At 39.5% G+C, this 19,578-nt stretch overlaps 1 protein-coding gene across 3 annotated transcripts in view; it reads right to left on the bottom strand.

Annotated features, from left to right (window-relative positions):
* The window catches only part of FBLN1 (fibulin 1), a 100,076-nt gene that overhangs the window by 66,514 nt on the left and 13,984 nt on the right, over positions 1-19,578 (bottom strand). For all 3 annotated transcript variants that reach the window (XM_021393120.1, XM_021393110.1, XM_021393099.1), the window contains exons 2-3: positions 13,514-13,613; positions 3,536-3,671 (exon numbers count right to left, since the gene is read on the bottom strand). In XM_021393120.1, the coding sequence (XP_021248795.1) occupies positions 3,536-3,671; positions 13,514-13,605 (228 nt within the window). In that variant the 5' untranslated portion in view covers positions 13,606-13,613. The remainder of the gene's footprint in view (positions 1-3,535; positions 3,672-13,513; positions 13,614-19,578) is intronic.

Here is a 19,578-nt window from a genome sequence, read left to right as displayed (position 1 = left end):
AAGGCGTTATGTCATTATAACTATCACTATCCTGATAAAATTAATCTCAAAATTTTCTTTTTCACACTAATTTTTTCCAGGGTTGCTGGTTTATTAATACTTTAGACTGAAATGCAGTCTAGAGTCTGTATTAGCTCAGTTCTTAATGTGTTTGCAGCCATTTTCCAAAGGCTGCCAGCTGCCTAGAGGCAGACCATCCACCCATTTGCTAGAACCACTGCATGCCATGTTTTCACTGCTTCTAAGTTTTTGCTTTTTAAGCGATCCTGCTAAGTCTCAAACATTTTTGCTTGGTCTCTCACCTGCAAAAGACCATGCAGCATCAAAGACATGACTTGATGTTCATGTTACGATTGGATCAGATGACCTCCAGAGGCCTCTTCCAACCATAACCTTTCTGTGATAGAAAGCTCTGTCCCACCTTTATTCCTATGATCCCTCCACTGCTCTCATGTTTTGCCCTCACACCAAAAGGAACAAGTACATGCTGCAATGCCATACAGTTGTTTTAGAAATAAGCATTTACTGTACTGTCCTGATAGCTGGGGTTGACTTCATTGAGTGAAAAATCACCAGTGCCTAACAACATGAAAATGAAGCTTGCATATATATTTCAGTCCAGCAACAGTTACTTATGAGAAGTCTGAAGTTTTATTTTTCATTTGATTAGAAAGCATCTGAAATTGCTGTCACTGATGTTGAGTACTGTGTTCAGTTTTGGGCGCCTCAGTACAGATGGGACATTGAGGTGCTGGAGCAGGTCCAAAGAAGGGCAACAGGGCTTGTGAAGGGCTTGGATAATATGCCCTACGAAGAGAGACTAAAGGAACTGGGGCTGTTTAGTCTGGGGAAAAAGAGGCTGAGGGGAGACCTTATTGTTCTCTTCAAATACCTGAAAGGTGATTGCAGTGAGAGCAGGATTGGTCTCTTCTCACTGGTGACAGGTGACAGGACAAGGGGAAATGGCCTCAAGTTGCACCAGGGGAGGTTTAGGTTGGATATCAGGAAAAACTTCTTTACAGAAAGGGTTGTTAAGCACTGGAATAGGCTCCCCAGGGAGGTGGTTGTGTCACCATCCCTGAGGTTGCAGTTGGACTTCATGATCTTGAAGGTCTTTTCCAACCTGAGCAATTCTATGATTCTATGATAAGCTTTCTTGATTAGCTGCATTTGATAATAATTCTTTACTACTTATGTCACTGTTTAAGTTACCAAAACTTGAAGGGTAAACCGTATACTAACACTGGTTTTTTTTTAAGTCTGTCCACAAGAGGTCTCTCACTTGCTGAAATCCAGACTAACTAGTAGATGCTAAGAAAAACGGTCAGAGAAAGTACACGCAATTCAATGCAATTTTGCATTTTTTTGAAGAGATGAACCAAAATTAAAACTATGTTCAACAGGCCGAAGTAATAAAAATGCTAAGCTCAACTAATATATACAAACAAAATATTTTTGACAAAATTTGAGAAAGATGTACCTTGGTCCTTGGAAAAAAGCATCTGTGATTTGGAGAAGATATCCAAACATCTTAAAGAATGTCAAATGTCTACAAATTTCTCCCCTTTTGTAGAGCTGCACAGGTAGAAGCTTTCCTAACTCAATTTCTAAATCTCCTGTATCAGCAATAAAACCTGCATTTGTTGCTATCTTTTGAGGAAGACTTTAAAGGTTTATTATTAATTTTGTATTCATTTTTTAAGGCAAGAGAAGTTGTAATTCCAAAAACCTGAAGAAATAGAATTATGCCCATTATTACCTATGCCTACAGCCTAAGTGTAAAACTTGAGGGAAATGTTTTCATAGCGTGGACTTTTTATCTTCTTTCCAATTGCAAGTTTTTGATTCAAAACAAAGTTAGCTGCCTCGTTTGATCCAGTAATCCTAATAAATGAAATACCAAACCAATCTTTCTGCTTCCTTGAAGGGGACAAAGAAGATCTGAAAGATTTCCCGTGTTATTTAAACTAAACTAAAATGGACCAGCCTAGGCAAAATGAGATCCAAGTCCATGTGAGATAAGCTTGATGTGAATGTCATTTACTTTACCACAGCAGGGTATAATCACCAAGTATATTGAATGAACCCAGGTCATCAGGCGAAAAATATTATCAGCAAAAAAATGACGAATTATTCACTGATGCTAGTTCATAAATCATGTATGACCATCATGGATCAAAGAGATTATTTACAATAATGGTACTACAGCTAGACATGTGCATGTCGATATTCCTGTTAGGGAGTAGAGGACCAGAATGTGGCTCATAAACATTAAATAACACTGATAATGTTCATATTAGTGAACTGAACAGGGACGAAACATGGGTTCAGGCATTAGCCCACAATCTTTTCTACTGTTTAAGTATTAGCAAGCTCTAGTAACTACTAACATTCTCTCAGACAGCCGTGAAGCACATTTTGGGGTTACCAAAGGTCAGAGAATGTTCATAAATGCCTACACACATGCATTTTGCAGGGGAAAGACTTATGTGACATGAGCTATGCTGACTTATTTATTCCCAGGAATATGGGTATTAGGAAAAATTTCTTCTCACAAAGAGTGGTCAGGCACTGGAATGCGCTGCCCAGGGAGGTGGCTGAGTCACAGTCCCTGGAGGTGCTCAAGAAATGTTTAGATGTTGTACTAAGGGATATGGTTTAGTGGGAAATATTGATGGTGGGTGAACAACTGGACTGGATGATCTTGGAAGTCTTTTCCAACCTTGGTGATTCCATGATCCTATGATACCAAAACATTCAGCAATTTGAGTAGTGCAAAGAAGTAAAATCTCTTTCACATTTTCACCACCATGAACGAAATCTATAATAGGACCAGACTGTAACTGGGTCATGGTCAAGGTCAAGGTCACAGACTTACTGGTAGAACTTTCTTCCAAAAATGTTCTGCAGAGTGGTAAGACTATGATCATTTTCAAAAAAAAAAAAAAAGGAGAGATAAAGACAGCAATAAACGTGGAGGATAGGACACATAATTAAAGATACCATCGATGGGCATTTTTATTCTAGTATCAAATGCTTTTACTACAAGCTTACAGATGTCTCAATTAAATTGTAAATCAAAGTCCGCTAACTGAAGACATGTACACTAATTGGAATTATAAAATGTACTGTGAGGATTTACTTCAGTCCTACCCCTAGGACCACCATTTTAGGCTATGAAACTCTAATCAAACCTGAAGTCTGAAATGAGCCTGAGTTTCTTACCAGGCTTTCCTACACTGCGTTGTTGCAAAAGTAGTTTCCTAGCCAATTATTCATTTGAGACTTTCCACCCTTTTGTATTTACCATATGTCTTTGCTAAAATGTAATTAAGTAGACTGCTTCACTCAAAGAGGGACTGTTCTCTCAAAGAAGCACAAAGCTCACTGTTTTAACGGAGACTAGAGGCGTAGGTGGGGAAGAACTGTTTAAGTGCATCAGGACTGAGTACAGTAACCTGTGGGATTGACCTTAATACTAATCTAGTCAATACAATTTCTGAACAGATGAACAGGAGTAGCTCTGATAACTCACCTTAAAGTATTCAGCTTCACAGGTGGAATTTTCACCAATGTGTGAGTCACACTCCTCACGCACGCTGGCAAATTCAATCCCATCTGAACAGTAGCGCTCCTCCAGCTTGCTGCGACAGCACTGCACCTGAGTCATGCTGACAAGAGCATGGAAGCAATGGGAGAAGAATGTCACATGTAAGTCAAGAACAGATAGTGCAGCTGGGTTTGGCAATTAGCACTTGTTCTAGTCACATGGAAAGAGGTTCCTGTGGACATCAGTGAAATTTCACAAAGTGAAATTGTTTAGGCATAGATAGAATGTCTAGGTGACTTGTTTAATACAGTTAAGGTGATATGTATAATGCAATTAAACTCTCTGTCTACCCTGCAGTCTCTTACAACAGTTTTTGAAGTAAATGGATAACTTCAACTACATTTGCCACATTACTCTACGACACTGTAATCTGGTAAGCATTATCACAGCTGGTGGCTAAACAGAGAATGGTAAGAATCCAGTCAGCATCTTCCACTAATGGAAAAGGGAAGTCAGGCTCATACGATGGCAGGCCCATATGAGTCCACAATCATATGGCCAATCAACATCAGCATCTGCTGACCCTTGCTCAAATAAGTGAAGGAGGCTCAGAGTGTCACTCTGTGGGAGAAGCGGAAATATGGCATGGACTGCAGTTACTGAGGACAGTGAGAAACAGAGTGTACTGCAATAAAGAGGAGAAGAAAGACAGTGAAGAAGGAAACTCAGTTTTGTTAGTTCTGCTGCTCATAAAATCATTTCCTCTCCATTTCATTGAATGAATTGAAAAAAATGTCTCCTTCCTGTAGAAAAATTCTGAGCAAGGAGGCTTTAAACTCCCCTACATCTGTCATCCACTTAAGGAGATAGGTCCCCTCTCACCGCTCCGCCAACATGCAACTCTGTTTTATCGGCTAGCATTGTGGGTAGAGCTTGAGGCTTAATGCTCTCCCACCACTCTCTCCTGTAACAGACACCAAGGAAGAGGAGAAAAAAAAGAAGAGAAACAAATCAGACTACACACAAGATATAAACACAAGATATAAACACAAGATATAAACATATCCATCTGTTTTCTGATTATGCCGTTCACTGGGAATAAAGTTGCAGGAGTTTCTAAGGGGAAAGGAAAATTTCCCAACGTACTCCAAGCTGATAAATTAATTATATTTGTAGTACAACAGAGGGACTTAAAAGGCATGCCCAGGTATGTTAAAGCTTGATAAGAAATATACAGCATGGGAAGCCTTGCATATCTTACAGACCAATGACACTGAATACATTACTGTGGGGCTCAGGCTCTTCTTTGCTGTGCATGCTGGTGATCCAAGGATGTCAAGCTACGTTCTTGGAGATTCCTAATTCTTATTTACTGGATTTTGTAATGGTCTGACAGTGCAGATCTCACATGGACAAAAACAGCTATGGAATTTCAAGGCATAGGAACAAAAATCAAGCAATCTTCATGAACAAATTATTCAAAAATAGACTCTAAAGTCATAGCTAGAAGTTATGCCCAGTACAGTAACTTTATTTGGCAGAATATATGAAGTTTTTGATATTTGATTTAGATCCAGTCTGGAAGAACATGCAGCTTTTTTGTTGCTATGATTCCCTCTGAAGCAGAATTTCCAGTCCCTGCCCAGCTCTGAGGTGGTCTGCCTGTCAGGGCTCTGCAGGCCTGTAAAACCTGAGCTTCAGGCCTATGAGTGGGAGAGCTGAGACTTTACAGATCCTTTTAGTCCTGTTGAGAAGCTAGAGATGTTGGCCACAGACAAACACACAAATAAACAAACAGCAGCGGTTGTTCAGTAGATCTGTTTGATTTCCAGTCTGGTTTTTTTTTTCTCTTTTTCTTTTCTTTTTCAAATACAAGAATCTCTTTGAAATCCCTGACAAATTGGCAATTGCAACCAAAACAAAAAAGTTTCTCAAAATGTTTCCCACAGATGTATTCGTAAGTCATGTGGCCCACCCCAACTGTAACAAGGAATTTCCAACTGAATGGAAATACTAGATTAAAATACCATTTGTTCATTCTCAGAACAACAATAAAATTACACTTAATTGCCCAAATCCTACAGTGAAGCTACATTGGCAACAAATATTGCTTGAGACTGTAAACACTTGTGTGGCTATAATAGAGGCAGAAACCCTTGAAAGATGGCAGAGAAAAATGCTACAAAAATTGTACAGTACTGGTCTTAATCTTCATTTGCTCAGTCCAGCTGACCAGCCTTTTTCCCTTGCTCACCAGCTCCCATGCTGGTGGTGGGGGAGCTGGAACTATATGATCTTTAAGGTCCCTCCCAGCCCAAGCCATTCTTTGGTATCTACAGTATGTCACCAGAAGCAATTTAGACTCCAAGACTTCTGAGATGAAGATTCTCTCTCCCTACCTTTGCTAAGTTATATATTCCCCTACCTTAGACCCTAACATGATCCATACTCACTTTCTACTTCACAGTAAAGGAACCATCTCTAATGGCTGGTAGGACATCCAGATTTGTCTCTCTGTAAGAAAAAAAATAAGTTCTCCCGTGTACTATCTCTGAAAAAAGAAATTAGAGAACTACTTTCCTGGTTTGTTTTTGGTTTCGGTTGTCTTCTTTTCTTTTGTTTTTAATTACCCCTAGTAATTAAAAAAGCTACTTCTTCCTCATCTGCTTTACTCTGATTTTCAGTTAAAACAGCATAACAGATCTTTACTGAATTAAATTCTTATAATATGCATTTACAATATGGCTGAAATCTTACTAGGATGAAGTACATTAAATATGGGATATCTAGGACCATCTGACATCATTACTGATATTCACTCAGAATATTTCAGCTAAAATCTTGCGTATTCTAGTCTCTGAAAGATGGATTTTATTCATGGATCTCCAACAGACAGAAATTACTCAGATCTTTAGAAAATACTTATTCTTTGTTGCAGATGTTCATTTAAAATTGAATTTATTCCATTGTAAGGTAATTAGATTATAAATCAAGTTAAGAAATTATGCAGACATTGAAGGGATCAGGAGCAAATGTAGTGTTCTCCTCAATTCTCTTGGTTGGACTGGGACATGAGCAGAAGGAGGAAAAAGGACCAGCTGAATGAATGGCTGTGTAGGTGGTATCAATCTCAGGGTTTCAAGTTCTATGATGTTGAATACACCGGGCATGCTGACATTGGGTAGGACTCAACTGGCCAGAGGGGAAGAACATACCAGGCAGCAAGCTGGCTGGCCTAATTACCAGAGCTTTAAACTAGATATGGTGGCGGAAGGGGAGGGACTGCTCAGTGACAGAGAAGAGCCAGGGAACACTGTCACTTCAGGAAGCAGTGGGGGAAAACCTCAGATTTGTCACAGAGGAATTTGGGAAGGCTCCTCCAAAAAGGTAACGAGTCAAATAGCCCAACTGAAGCACCTCTACACCAATGCAAACAGCATGGGAAATAAGCAGGAGATGGAAACTGTGGTGCAATTAAAAAACTATGACCTAATTACTATCACAAAAAAAACATGGCGTGACAAATCACACAACTGGAATACTACAATTAAGGGCTACAAGATTTTTAGAAGGAATAGGCAGGGCAAGAGGGGTGGGAGAGTGGCTCTCTATGTTAAGAAGTGGATAGATTATGAAGGGCTGCCTCTGAGAAACAGCCATGACCAGGCTGAGAACTTGTGGGTTAAAATTAGGGACCAGACCAATACAGGACATCTGGTGGTCATGAGTCTACTACAGGACACCTGATCAGGGACAGCCTGTTGATGAGGCAAGCTGCAATCAATACAGGAAACTTCTGGAATCCATTGAGGATAACTTCCCGGTCCAGGTATTGGTCAGAAATGAAGCATTACAGGACCTGGTGCTAACCAATGTGGAGAAGATCATAAAAGAGGTTGGAGGTGGTTGGGGCTGCAGCAAACATGCCCTGGTTGAGTGTGATCTTGAAGAACATGGACTTGGCAAAGAGCAGAGTCAAGACCCTGAACTTAAGGAGAGCGAACTTCGGCCTCATTAAGGAATTGTTGGATGAGATCACCTGTGAAATTATCCACAGGGACAAAGGAACAGAACAGAGCTGACAGCACTATAAGGATACTTTTCTTTAAGTACAAGAGCTCCCCATTCTCCAGCAGAAGAAATCAAGCAGAGGAGGCAGGAAACCAGCATGGCTAAGCAAGGACCTGTTGGCCAAACTGAGGGAAAAGAAGGTAAAGTATAAGCAGTGGAAGCAGAGATGGGTGGCCCAGGAAGAATATAAGAATGCTGTGTGGATATGCAGAGAGGGGATCAGGAAAGCCAAGGCGCAGGTGGAACTAAACTTGGCGAGGGATGTGAAAAATAACAAGGGTTTCTTTAGAGACACTGATCAGAAGAGACAGGCAAAGGAGAATGTACCCACTCTGATAAATGAGAAGGGAAAAGTGACAACAGACAACAGACATGGAGAAGGCTGAGGTACTTAATGAGTTCTTTGTCTTGGTCTTTACTGGCATTCAGGCTTCCCACACCTCTCATGACCCTGAACCTTTAGGTGGGGGTTGAGGGAGCAAAATCCCTCCCACTGTAAGAGCAGAGCAAGTCCAAAATTGCCTCATGAGACTGAATGTGTACCAGTCTGTAGGGCACATGACATGCATCCCAGTGTCCTGAAGGAACTGGCTGATTTGGTCGCCAAGCCACTTTCCATCATATTTAAAAAATCACAGCTGCCAGGAGAAGTCTTTGGTGAGTGGAAAAAAACAAAAACATCACTCTTGTTTTCAAGAAAGGGAGAAAGGAAGACCTGGGAAACCATAGGCAAGTAAGCCTCATCTCTGTGCCTGGGGAGATCATGGAGCAGAGACTCCAGGAAGCTAAATTAAGGCACATGTGAGATGAGGAGGTGATTTGAGACAGCCAGCATGGTGCTACCAAGGGAAGATCATGCCAGACAAATCTGAAGGCCTTCTAGAATGGAGTGACAGAATCAGAGGACAAAGGAAGTGCAGCTGAGGACATCTACCTGGACTTCTGCAAGGCCATTGACACGGTCCTGCACAAAAGAAACTGATCTCCAAATAGGAGAGATGTGGAATTGAAAGCTAGACTATTTGGCGGATAAAGAATTGGTTGGGTGGTCATAGCCAGAGGGCTGTTGTCAGTGGCTCTATGTTTAGGTGGAGGCCAGTTACAAGTGGTGTACTCCAGGGGTGCATCTTGGGACCAGTGCTCTTCAGCATCTTAGTCAATGACACAGACAGTGGGATTGTATGTATCCTCAGCAAGTTTGCATATGACACCAAGCTATGTGGTGCAGTTGGCATAATAGAAGGAAGGGATGCCATCCAGAAGAGCTCTTCCAGTAAGGAGCCCTAGCAAGAAGGATTGAAGGGTCCTGGTGGATGAAAAGCTGGACATGAACCTGCAGTGTGCACTTGTAACTCAGAAAGCTAACCATACCCTAGGTTGCATCAAAAAAGGAGTGGCCAGCAGGGAGAGGCCGGTGATCGTCCCCTTCTACTCTGCCCTCGTGAGGCCCTACTTGGATTGAGTACTGCATCTAGGTCTTGGGCCCTCAGCAAAAGAAGGATGCAGAACTGTTGGAGCTGGTCCACTTTTTACACAGTCTGACAGTGAAAGGACAAGGGGGAATGATTTTAAATTAATAGGCAACATTTTAGACTTAGATGTTAGGAAAAAATTCTTTACTCAGAAGGTGGTGAAGCACTGTCACAGGCTGCCCAGAGAAAGTGTGGATGCCCCATCCCTGGAGGCATTCAAGGCCAGGTTATACGGGGCCCTGGGCAGCCTGACCTTGGCAGGGGGTTTGGAAATAGATGATCTTTAAGTTCTTTTTCAACCTAAGCTGTTCTACGGTTCTACAATATGATTTTACAATTACTTTCCATTTCATCTTTATTATTATTCTTCACAGAGGGTATACACCTAAACCAATGTAGATTTCCTAATTACCTATTTTTATTTCTATTTCTTTCCATAAAAACATTATAACTTAACTTTGCCCTGAAAACAATTTGTTTATTGTCACCCTCACTTAGGCAACAAAATCTCTTCATTAACCTCTCCATCTCTCCTGCTGGTTAGCCTTCAAACTGTGTAGGTGCTAGACATGCATCTGTGTAGCTTGCATAATGGAAGGCTTTTGACAAAAGATTTTAAAAGTAAACTAAACTGCTTTAAAAAGGGAATGATCCCACTCTAGAATTATTCTGCAAATACAAGCTGAATCTTCCACCCTTAGTCCTTTCAGCTCGAAGTTTAACATGCTACACAAGCAAGAGCAAGATCTGGTATTATGAATGATACATGGCAGGTGAAAGTAAAGAGTGCCACAACAATTAAATGCTTGTTGTAAATATGTTTGATCATATGTTGCAAGTTAGCAAGGGACTGAAGTAAAACTCAAACAAGCCTCAAAATTAATCAGCTGCAATCCATATTTAGACTTTGTAATTTACTTAATAAAATTTCCTTGAAGGAAAGAGGTAAAATTATACCAATGCCAGACACTATGTAGAGAAACGGTACTGATAACTTTGTGGCAGAGAAAGGACTGATTTTGCCTTTATTCATGTGATGAAATAAGCAAATCATCCTACATGAGTGGCAATAAAACTCTGACAGCATAGCATTGTTTGTCTGTCCATCTGATTGCAAAGCAAAAAATGACTGAGGCACACTTAACAAGCTACAGAGAAGAGATGACAAATAGGAAAATATCTCAAGAAGTAAACAGCTTTTTCAGACACAAAACTGTCATAAATTTGATGTCTGAAGTCTCAGTCTCTTCCAGGATTACAATGGCATAAATCAACAACCATCTACCAGTATTTAAACATCTGGTTCCTATCACTCCAAACAGTCTTGTCCTATTACTTCCTTGTGTTCCTATCTGGGTCTGAATTCAAGTGCTGCTGCTAGTCTCTGCTTGGGAACATGGATCAACTTTTTGCTCTGTTTGTGTGCAGCATCTAGCAGAGTGTTGTGTGTTTTTAATGCATTCTTGCAAAACCGATTATGAATAATGTTATTTGAAATGTAATTCCAAAAAGACTTTACGCAATGCTAAAGGCAAGCAATTGTCATATGAAGATACGCTATTTCTGGCACAGGAATTATGTTCATTTGCTAAGAGATTTGAGCAGGGGAAACTCTACATTTTGAAAGGAAGATTTATCGGTCAGGTTGAGTTCCAAAAAAAAAAAAAATGGCAGCTGTTTCCAGCTGCTGTGAGTTTGACCACATTACAAGAAAATGGATGAATGGGCAAAAAGCTGTTGTTATGACAGCTAAATTCATCATTCATTAAAACCCTATGCTCACCCTTTCTGAGTCATGAGAGCATACAAAAAAATACTGTCATTTTAAAGAGCAACAATATAAGGAGTTATACTAATTTGTAGACAAGAAATCACAATAAAAGATTGCAGACATGATTGGACAATTGGCTAGGAGCTGTGTTTCAAGTTAAATGCAGCCAAATAACAAACAGATCTTAGGAATTCATGTGAACTTCAGACTGAGGGCTGGCTCACCTTTGGTGCAGAACGTACACATGCACTACGAACTGTCCTATATTCAGTGACGCTCATACAGATGGCAAGTCCCTCAGCAATCACAAGGGACTTTATGGGATGGATCCTAAAGAGACAGTGAAGTCCACAACTGTCTGCTTGTTTCTAGAAACCACAGTAGTTATTAGAATGGCAGTGTTTGCATGGAAATCCTTCTGGATTCCTATGAATGTGCTTTAAATGATTGGAAAAAGGTCAGGTGGGTGCACTGTAATTCAATAAGGCAGCGTATTCCTCATACAACCAGTGATCATGGCACTGGTTTGCACATGCAGGACAAACCAAGCACCCTTTGGCATAATGTATTAATGGATTCTACACTCAGGAGGTCATGGCTTTTTAAACAAAAGGCTTTCTAGACTGTTTGTTCAACATCATGATGCAGTAAATAGTCAGAAGATCCCAGCTGTGCTTTAAACAACTAAGTAAATGACAGACATCAGACAGACTGGCCCCCAGCAGCTCCTGCTGTGTATGTGTCTATATAGAAAGCAAGCTTTGAAATCTGAAGCTCTTCTTGAAATCTGTAACCAATAAGATATCCTGTGCCATATTCTCCCCGCCTAAATGTCAGCAAATGTAATCAATCTGGTTTTGGTTTTGCTCACATCTCTGTGCAATTGGAATGAATGTGCAAAATCAGTGTTGTTACCCAAGCGTGCTTGCAAAGGGAATCATGTTCTCCCATCGTTCATTCTGGTTCCAGTTACACTAATAAAAAAGAGTACATTGGCTCTTACTTATTTGTGTCTGAAATAGCATCATAAAGTGATTCTGTTGTATTTTTTGCAGATATGCCAGTCTGCAACCATAACTGCAATAAAATAAGAAAGTACTTAAGAGTGCCAATTTTACTTAGCCATTTTTTAGCTTGGAGCCAAGCTTCAAGGGGAGTTATGTTTATTTATGCCACAGCCATGAATAGATGCAACTGAATGTATCCACTTCCATTTTTGTCAGCTGAGTGCTCATACTTCTCACAGAATATGCAAGTTTACCCATTACTGATTTACTATCACATCACTATAATTTATGTATTATGCCAATTATACACAAAAGTTAGACGAAGTATTATGTTTTTTCAGTTTTCCTATGAAGTCCTAAAGACTCTTTAAAATGGCAATCTTTGAAAATGAATTACATTTACAGCAGAATCTCACATCAGAGTAATTAAATTATAATCGTACAGACTCTTGCTCCCAGACTGTTCAATAAACTTGGTTTCCTGTTTTTCCCTTGTGTTTTGTCTGTAACTCTTCTGATTCTTCAAGCATTTTTTAAATTGAGATTGAAGTCCTATCTGTCAGTTCTTCTGCATAAGAGGCTACTTTCAATGCCAATACAAATGCAGAACTCAGAAAACATGAACAGACTGGACTGTGAGAAACATTCTTTCCATAATAAAGACCAGTCCAACACTTCTACAATTACTGAAGCTAAATCACTTTGCAATCCACTTGAGAAGACAGAGGAGGCAATGTAATATGTATAAAATTGTCTGTGAAGCTGTCCCTCAAACTACAACCACAAATTGTTAGCTTCACAAATAAAATGTAACAAGTGTATTAATGGCAAAAACACAAACTGAGAGAAAAAATGTTTCTCCAATCATATAAGATATTCAGTATAACCAAAATACTACTGTGCAGCTGATTTTAATGTTTAACTTCATTATTTCATTTGCTAGATAGCATAAAATAAATTAGTATCATATAAAGTTTAATTTGAATTAAGAAATATATTAAGTAAAGGTTACTGTTCAACAGAATAGAATACATTTGACAGAAGTTGGATGCTCTAAATAACTAGCAATCCCCCTGACTTAAGCTTAAAGCTCCCCCATCAAGAAATACAACAAAGAGCCGTAGACAGTTGTCTGTGTGGCATCACAGAGAAAGAGGCAGTTTTAAGAGATTGTGTTAAATACATACATATTTATTTACACAGTCTATATATTATTCATGTACATGAACTGCTGTTTCTTCAAAAGCTTCTATTCAAAAATTTGTACTTGGGCTACAATTTCAGTCAGCATAAAGTGAAGATGCTCTGCTGACATCAGTAGAGACATGCTGAGATACACTGACTGTAGGCTGAGTTCAAGCCCTGTGACCACATTACAGTGGAAAACCTTCTAAGAGACACAGTGCACAATGAACAGGTTAGAGCAGGGTGGCTCTGCACTAGACCAACAGCAGAAATTTAAAAGACTTAATGGAAGTGAATTCACTCTTCAGGTTTCTCCAAGAATGAAGAACACGGCTTTCAAAAACTTTGATTTAAGAGCTAGATTCTTCACCTTATAATCAGCTTTCATACCTGCCATTTCCATGGTTTTACTCTAGAATTTTTATTTTCATGTAATTTATAATATGTAACAGTATACCTGCATTCTCTGGACTCGGAAATTAATGGTAGGGAAGTACATATTCTGTTTTTGTTTGCCCATTCAACACCTTTTTCACAGCATTCTTCCATCGAAAGATCTGCAGAAATGAGTAAAGAAAGAAAAACACAACAATATATTTAATACAACTTTAATAAATACTACTGCATCTATCAGTTTAAAGAAAGAAGGACAGTTCATTTTCCCTTCCTAACCTACACACAGAATAGTGCCCCTATCCGGAAAGGCAGCCATGGCCCAGTGAGCCATCCATTAATACTTTGCAATGAGCCCAAGGTACTCCTTCATCTGTGAAGTAAACCATAGTTTCCCTTATCCTTCCAAATAAAGACACAGACCAAGGACTGATACTCTAGCAGAAAACAGTTCAGACAGAGATTGCACAATAAAGAGGTATGCCACATTGCACTCCTTTATTATCAAATGTGGCAGTAGCCATAAGGAACCATGATATGAAAGACGAGTGAATCTCATTATAAATTAATTTACAGAACTATTTTTTTTCCTGAGGTTATCATACAATTAATCTGTTTCACCCAAAAGCATGTCTGAAAATGCAAAAAAAATTGTACAGAGAGACAGAAAGGTATATATGTTAATCACTTAACATGAGAGAAAAATTATATGGATAGCAATTGACACCAACCCTGAAACTTGAGGAAAAGCATACTTAAGATAATTATCTGTGTAGAGCATTATTTCTGCTGAAATATCTAGTTGAAGAAAACTAAATACCGTTAATGAACTGACAATCACTACAGGTTTGCTTCATATTCCAAGTGCAAAAGTTCACTGCACAGCAGGTGTATCAGAACTTGGAATAAAACATGAGTCACATTTTCCTATTAATTATCTTGCAGTCCAGACACTGAACAGCTTCTTGTATAACAAATATGCAATCTTTGTTTCATCTATTTTTGACTGATTTTGATCTCATGAGTTGCACCCAGGAGTGCTGAGGGGGCTGGCTGATGTCATTGTGAAACTACTCTTGATTATCTTTGACTGAAAAAAGTTCCTGAAGAACAGGAGAAAAAATATCCCCTCATCTTCAAAAAGGGCAAGAGAGAACATCTGGGAAAGTACAAATCTGTCAGTGTCATCTCACTACCTGAGAAGTTGATGGAGAAAATCCTCCTGGAAACCTTTTCAGAACAGGAGGATATGAAAGTGATTGAAGAAGTCAGCTTGGATTTATGAAGGGAAAAATGTGCTTAGTCAATCTCTGAGCCTTCTACAATGAGGTGGCCAGCCTGGTGGGTCAAAGGAGAGCAGCGGCTGCTGTTAACCTTGGCTTCACTAAAGCTTTTGACACTTTTTCTTACTACATCCTCAGAGACAAGGAGACAGTGTACAGGTTTTAAGAGGACAGCAAGGTGGACTGAAAATTGAACAGCCAGGCCTGAGAGCACTGTGGTCAGTGGCACACGTCCAGCTAGAGGCAAGTAACTAGCAGTGTACCTCACAGTTCAATATTGGTTCCAGGTCATCTTCACTAATGACTTCAACACTGGGAAAGAGTGTATATTGAGAAAGTTCACAGATAAGAGAAGACTGGGAGAAGTGGCTGATGCCAAGGATGGTTATACTGCCATCCAGAGGGAGCTCAACAGGCTGGAGAACTGGGCAGTGAGTAACTGCAAGACATTCAACAAAGGGAAATGCAAAGTCCTGCATCTGAAGAGGAATAAACCCCTCCACTAGTACACACTGGGGCCTAACAAACCAGAAAGCAGCTCTGCAGAAGACTTGAGTGTCCTGGTGGACACCACACTGCCCATAAGCAAATGACCATGACCATCAGTGCCTCTGTGGCAATGGCAGTCAACACCATCTTGAGCTGCACAAATGACTTCCTGTAGAGTCTGGAAAGAACATGCTTCTGTCTCCTCTGGTTCTCCCCATACTAGTTATGAAGTTATTCTCCAAGCACTCCTGCTGTCTGAGGGTTACAGCCTCCTTCCACCTGTCTGCATATCCACCTCCTAACCTGCTGCTTAAAATAAATCAAAATGTTATTTAACCTGTTCATGATCACATTTACTTTGACACAGACCAGAAGGAACTTACATGAGTTCCTCAACTGGCAGACTTTCATTCATGGAGCAGTGAAGAACAGCTGAAAGCAAGAAGACAATCCTCCCCAGTTACACAGTTGTTTTCAGAGAATAAGCTATATTCCTGATAACTGATTATAACCTAACAATTCAAAGCAAAAAGGAAAAAAGTGAGATAAGATTTTAGGATGTATCAGTCATCTAAGGGTAGGTACCTTTAAGGAAGCTACTACTCCTACTGTGCAAGTTTCTCAACCACTGAGAATAATTCTGGCTATCCCTCTTTAGGAAAGATTAAATCAAAATGGAAAATGTGTAAAGAAAAGCTGGGAGAATGGTCAGGGGAATAAAAGCCCTGGTATATGAGGGGAGGCTGGAAAAAACAGACTGTATTTTAAGCCTAGATAAGTAAAGCTTGTGAAAATATGTGGTTTCTGTCAACAAATATTACAGAGGTAAAACAGTAATCAGAATGATGGGATCAAGGAAACCAAACATTCTTTAATAAGAAAATCATTATAATTCTAAATGGAATTGCATTTAATGTTAGCTTGTAAGAGAGCTTTGTACTCAGTGACCCAGGTCATTCTTCTAGTCTTACTTTCATATCCAAAATACTGATCAAAACTGTAACTCTGAAGTCAAGGCAATATTTCTCTTAAATTCGTCAGTGTGTCCAAAATTTATGCCAGTGTCGGAGAGCTAATTGCAGCTTATAATGATGCAGGGAAAATCTGTCTTGTGAATAAATATCTGCCTGTGGTGAAAGACATACATTTGTGTGTGATCTCTTCTTTGGGAATAGGGGATCCTGTCTGGTCCTCTCTGTCTGCCAGTATACTGCTAACAAACATTTCATGCATCAAATTTCATACAATGTGTTACAAATAATTGTATTTTTTAGTGCTGTTGACTGCAATTAATCTTACTCACGCTGAAAAATGATACACATCTAACTTAAGTGCAGAGCTGGCTGCAGGCTTTTGCATGGCTTTGTACAAATGGGTCTTTAGCAAAACTCCTCTCCAGAAGGACAATCCCTGGCTCTGGACACAGATTCTTCCTCCCAGCTCTGGCAATACACCTCTACTCCAACCAAATAACTCAAGAATTCAAAGCAGGCCAAGCTAAGCAACTTCCTCTGTAGAAGTGTGTCCAGAAAAAGAGGCTTTTGGATAGATTGCTGAGGGAGAACTGTGGTCCAAGCTCTTTTTTTTTTTTTTTTTTTTGTGACATCAGAATTCATATCCTCCAAAGATCCTGCCAGAACTCTCTGGAGAACAGGGGGAAGTGGAAAACAAGCAGAAAAAAAGGACTCCACCCTCAAGGCCATTCTTCTCATACATAACAATAAAAGAGTGAAAAACATTTTCCCTAGCTTTGCTTCATAGTTTGCCTTTAAAAAATGGTCAATCGTGGACAAAACTCCACTCTTGCAAAATCTCTAAAAGTGCATATCTCACACTTCAAGGTTCATCTCCTGACTGCACTGGAATTTATTCTGATTTTTTTGGCATTAAGAGTTGTTAATGATTATTTAGAAACAGGATAAATTTATTGTAACTTTAACTTCTGTCTTGTAACTTTTTTTTTTTTCAAGTGTTTTGGATTGAACTGCACATGTGCATATTCATGTGGCTCCCAGTTGGAAGTCTTTGGGCAAGCAGTTCTTATTGAGGCCATTTGTGGCTTCTTCACCCTCTTCAGGGGACGAGCAGCATGGGGTGGCCACAGCATGTCCTCACTTCTCATAACCAGAAGTTCATCATACAGAGCACCTGGAAAGAAGGTGTAGTGGAAAGCAGACAATAGAAACTACCTTGACAAAAACATCTCAAGGAATCTCACTTACTGTATACAAAGTGATGGTTCTTTTTTTTTTTTTTCCTGAATATAACTGCATGGCTTTTACTGCAATTCAGCAGCTCATAGCACTCCTCTGTGCTGGAATGCCAGAGATCAAATACACATTACAGTACTGCTCCTCTGAGCCTGGTGCCTCTAAAACTGTTTTGCCAAGTGCATAATGTTACATGCAAGTCAGACCAAGAAATCTCAGGCATCTGAGAGACAAAGCATTTCTGGGAAAAGGCTGATGATACTGTTTACATTCAGATGAAATATGCACTTTTATTTGGAAGGAAGAACTCTACAGGAAAGTTGTAATATGCAGAAATACACTGTGTGGTCCATTATGTAAGCTTCTGAACAATCGTTCAGCTTTTTGATATCATGAGACAAAGATATGAAGATAAAATCAAGATCTGTTAAGATTGTAACATTTACTTCCCATTCAGATATAGTGATTTTGCAGGTTACTTGATCGATTCAGGAGAAAAATCAAGCCTAATTTGGATAAAATCAAATGCATCTCCATCACCACCCTATCCCTATTAAAAAGTATGTGCAAAAGGGCAGCTGTGAGAACTTGAGTTGTGAAAACTCTACATGTTAATATCATAACAACTAGGATCCCTATCTTGATGTTAAGGTGGTACGTGCAGTATTCTGAGAGAAGTTCCAGGAGTCCTTTTCAAGGAAAAGGACAGAAGAAACACAGCTGGAACTCAGATCTCTAATTTTATAAAAGCTGTCACGAAGGAGACTTATCAGATAACAAGTAGTTAAAGGTCACAGTAATTAAAATGTTTTGTGCACATGATGCATTTATCTGCTGGCTATGAATTATGCTGACATTGGTAAAACATGTAGCAGCATACGGTTGTTTTAAAGAAAGTAGTTCACTAATCTTAAAAGGACTGCCATACTGTGAAGGAGTTCAAAGCAAAAAAATGTGGTCAAATTCTGTAAAAATTTGTATAACTTTAGACTTCTATGATGTAATAACTGCTTATTCAGCTGCTACAGTTAATACTTTCTCTAAAAGAACGATAAGCTTAAGAATGCTATCCAAAAACATGATTCCTGGAATGAGAAACCCTGAATTGCTTCTGGGAATCATGGAAAAAAGTAAGCGGGAGTAAAACAGAATGGATAATTCTCATGATACTAGCCTTCCAGCTAGATCAAAAAAGGTCAGATTTTTTAATTAACAGCTTACAATAGCAGCTATTCTGTACAGCTGCACTGCTGATGGAAAAGCCTATGCACAACCCAGGATTAAGATAGCTGTTCATTACTCAGTGCTGATCTATGGAACACTTACAAAGCTGCTGTCATGGATCATACTATCAAACCAAAGCTACACCTAAGCATAGGAGGACTTATCAAGCTAGCATTATTCAAGCCTTCCAGTTCCTCAGTACAAGTGATGTGACCATGGTATTCATTGACTCCCCAGCCCACACAACCAGCTGTAGTAGGGTACAGATTTGTAAATAAGTCCAGGTCAAGAGGTCAAAGTCACAACTTCTTACTAAGATGTTTTCAATCTTTTAAGCACATCAATTTACTCTGTAAGAGACTCAGCACTAATGGAATGCAAGAAAACAGAACATGATTATCACTTCTCAGCATATGTAGATACAGACGGCAGACAGACTCTGTGAAAGCTCAGCACCAGTCCAACAAGTTTCAGCAACAGTACATCATCCTGGATTTCTGGAACTCTTGCTTACAACAGACATGCATTGGTTTAGGTTTCCAATTATAAAAAATATTTTCAACTTTTACAATACATTTTTCTTGTCAAGAAAACATTCTTACTGGTGGTGCTCATTTATCTAACTGCTAGCTGAAAAAAAATGCAAGCCTATATGCATAATTTGATCCTCAAAATGACAAGTTGGCAATATGTATTAATCAGGGTCACATTTTTTTGTCTCCCAACAACCCTTTACATTTGTACTCTTCTGATGGACCCAGAGAAACTGCATATCCCTTTGGCCATGGCTTCACTGTGGTATAGGTTCAGTGCAGACCAACTGTGCTTGGCCAGCTCTGCCACTGCCACGCCAATTGCTCTTGAAATAATGATACCTGGCTAATATTATGTAGGCAAGTCAGCTGCCTTTGTAGCAGGGATGG

Source organism: Numida meleagris, chromosome 1 (genome assembly GCF_002078875.1).
Source record: "Numida meleagris isolate 19003 breed g44 Domestic line chromosome 1, NumMel1.0, whole genome shotgun sequence".
Classification (NCBI taxonomy): Eukaryota; Metazoa; Chordata; class Aves; order Galliformes; family Numididae; genus Numida; species Numida meleagris.
The sequence above is the reverse complement of the archived record's forward strand: the minus strand, read 5'-3'. Positions and strand labels throughout refer to the sequence as shown.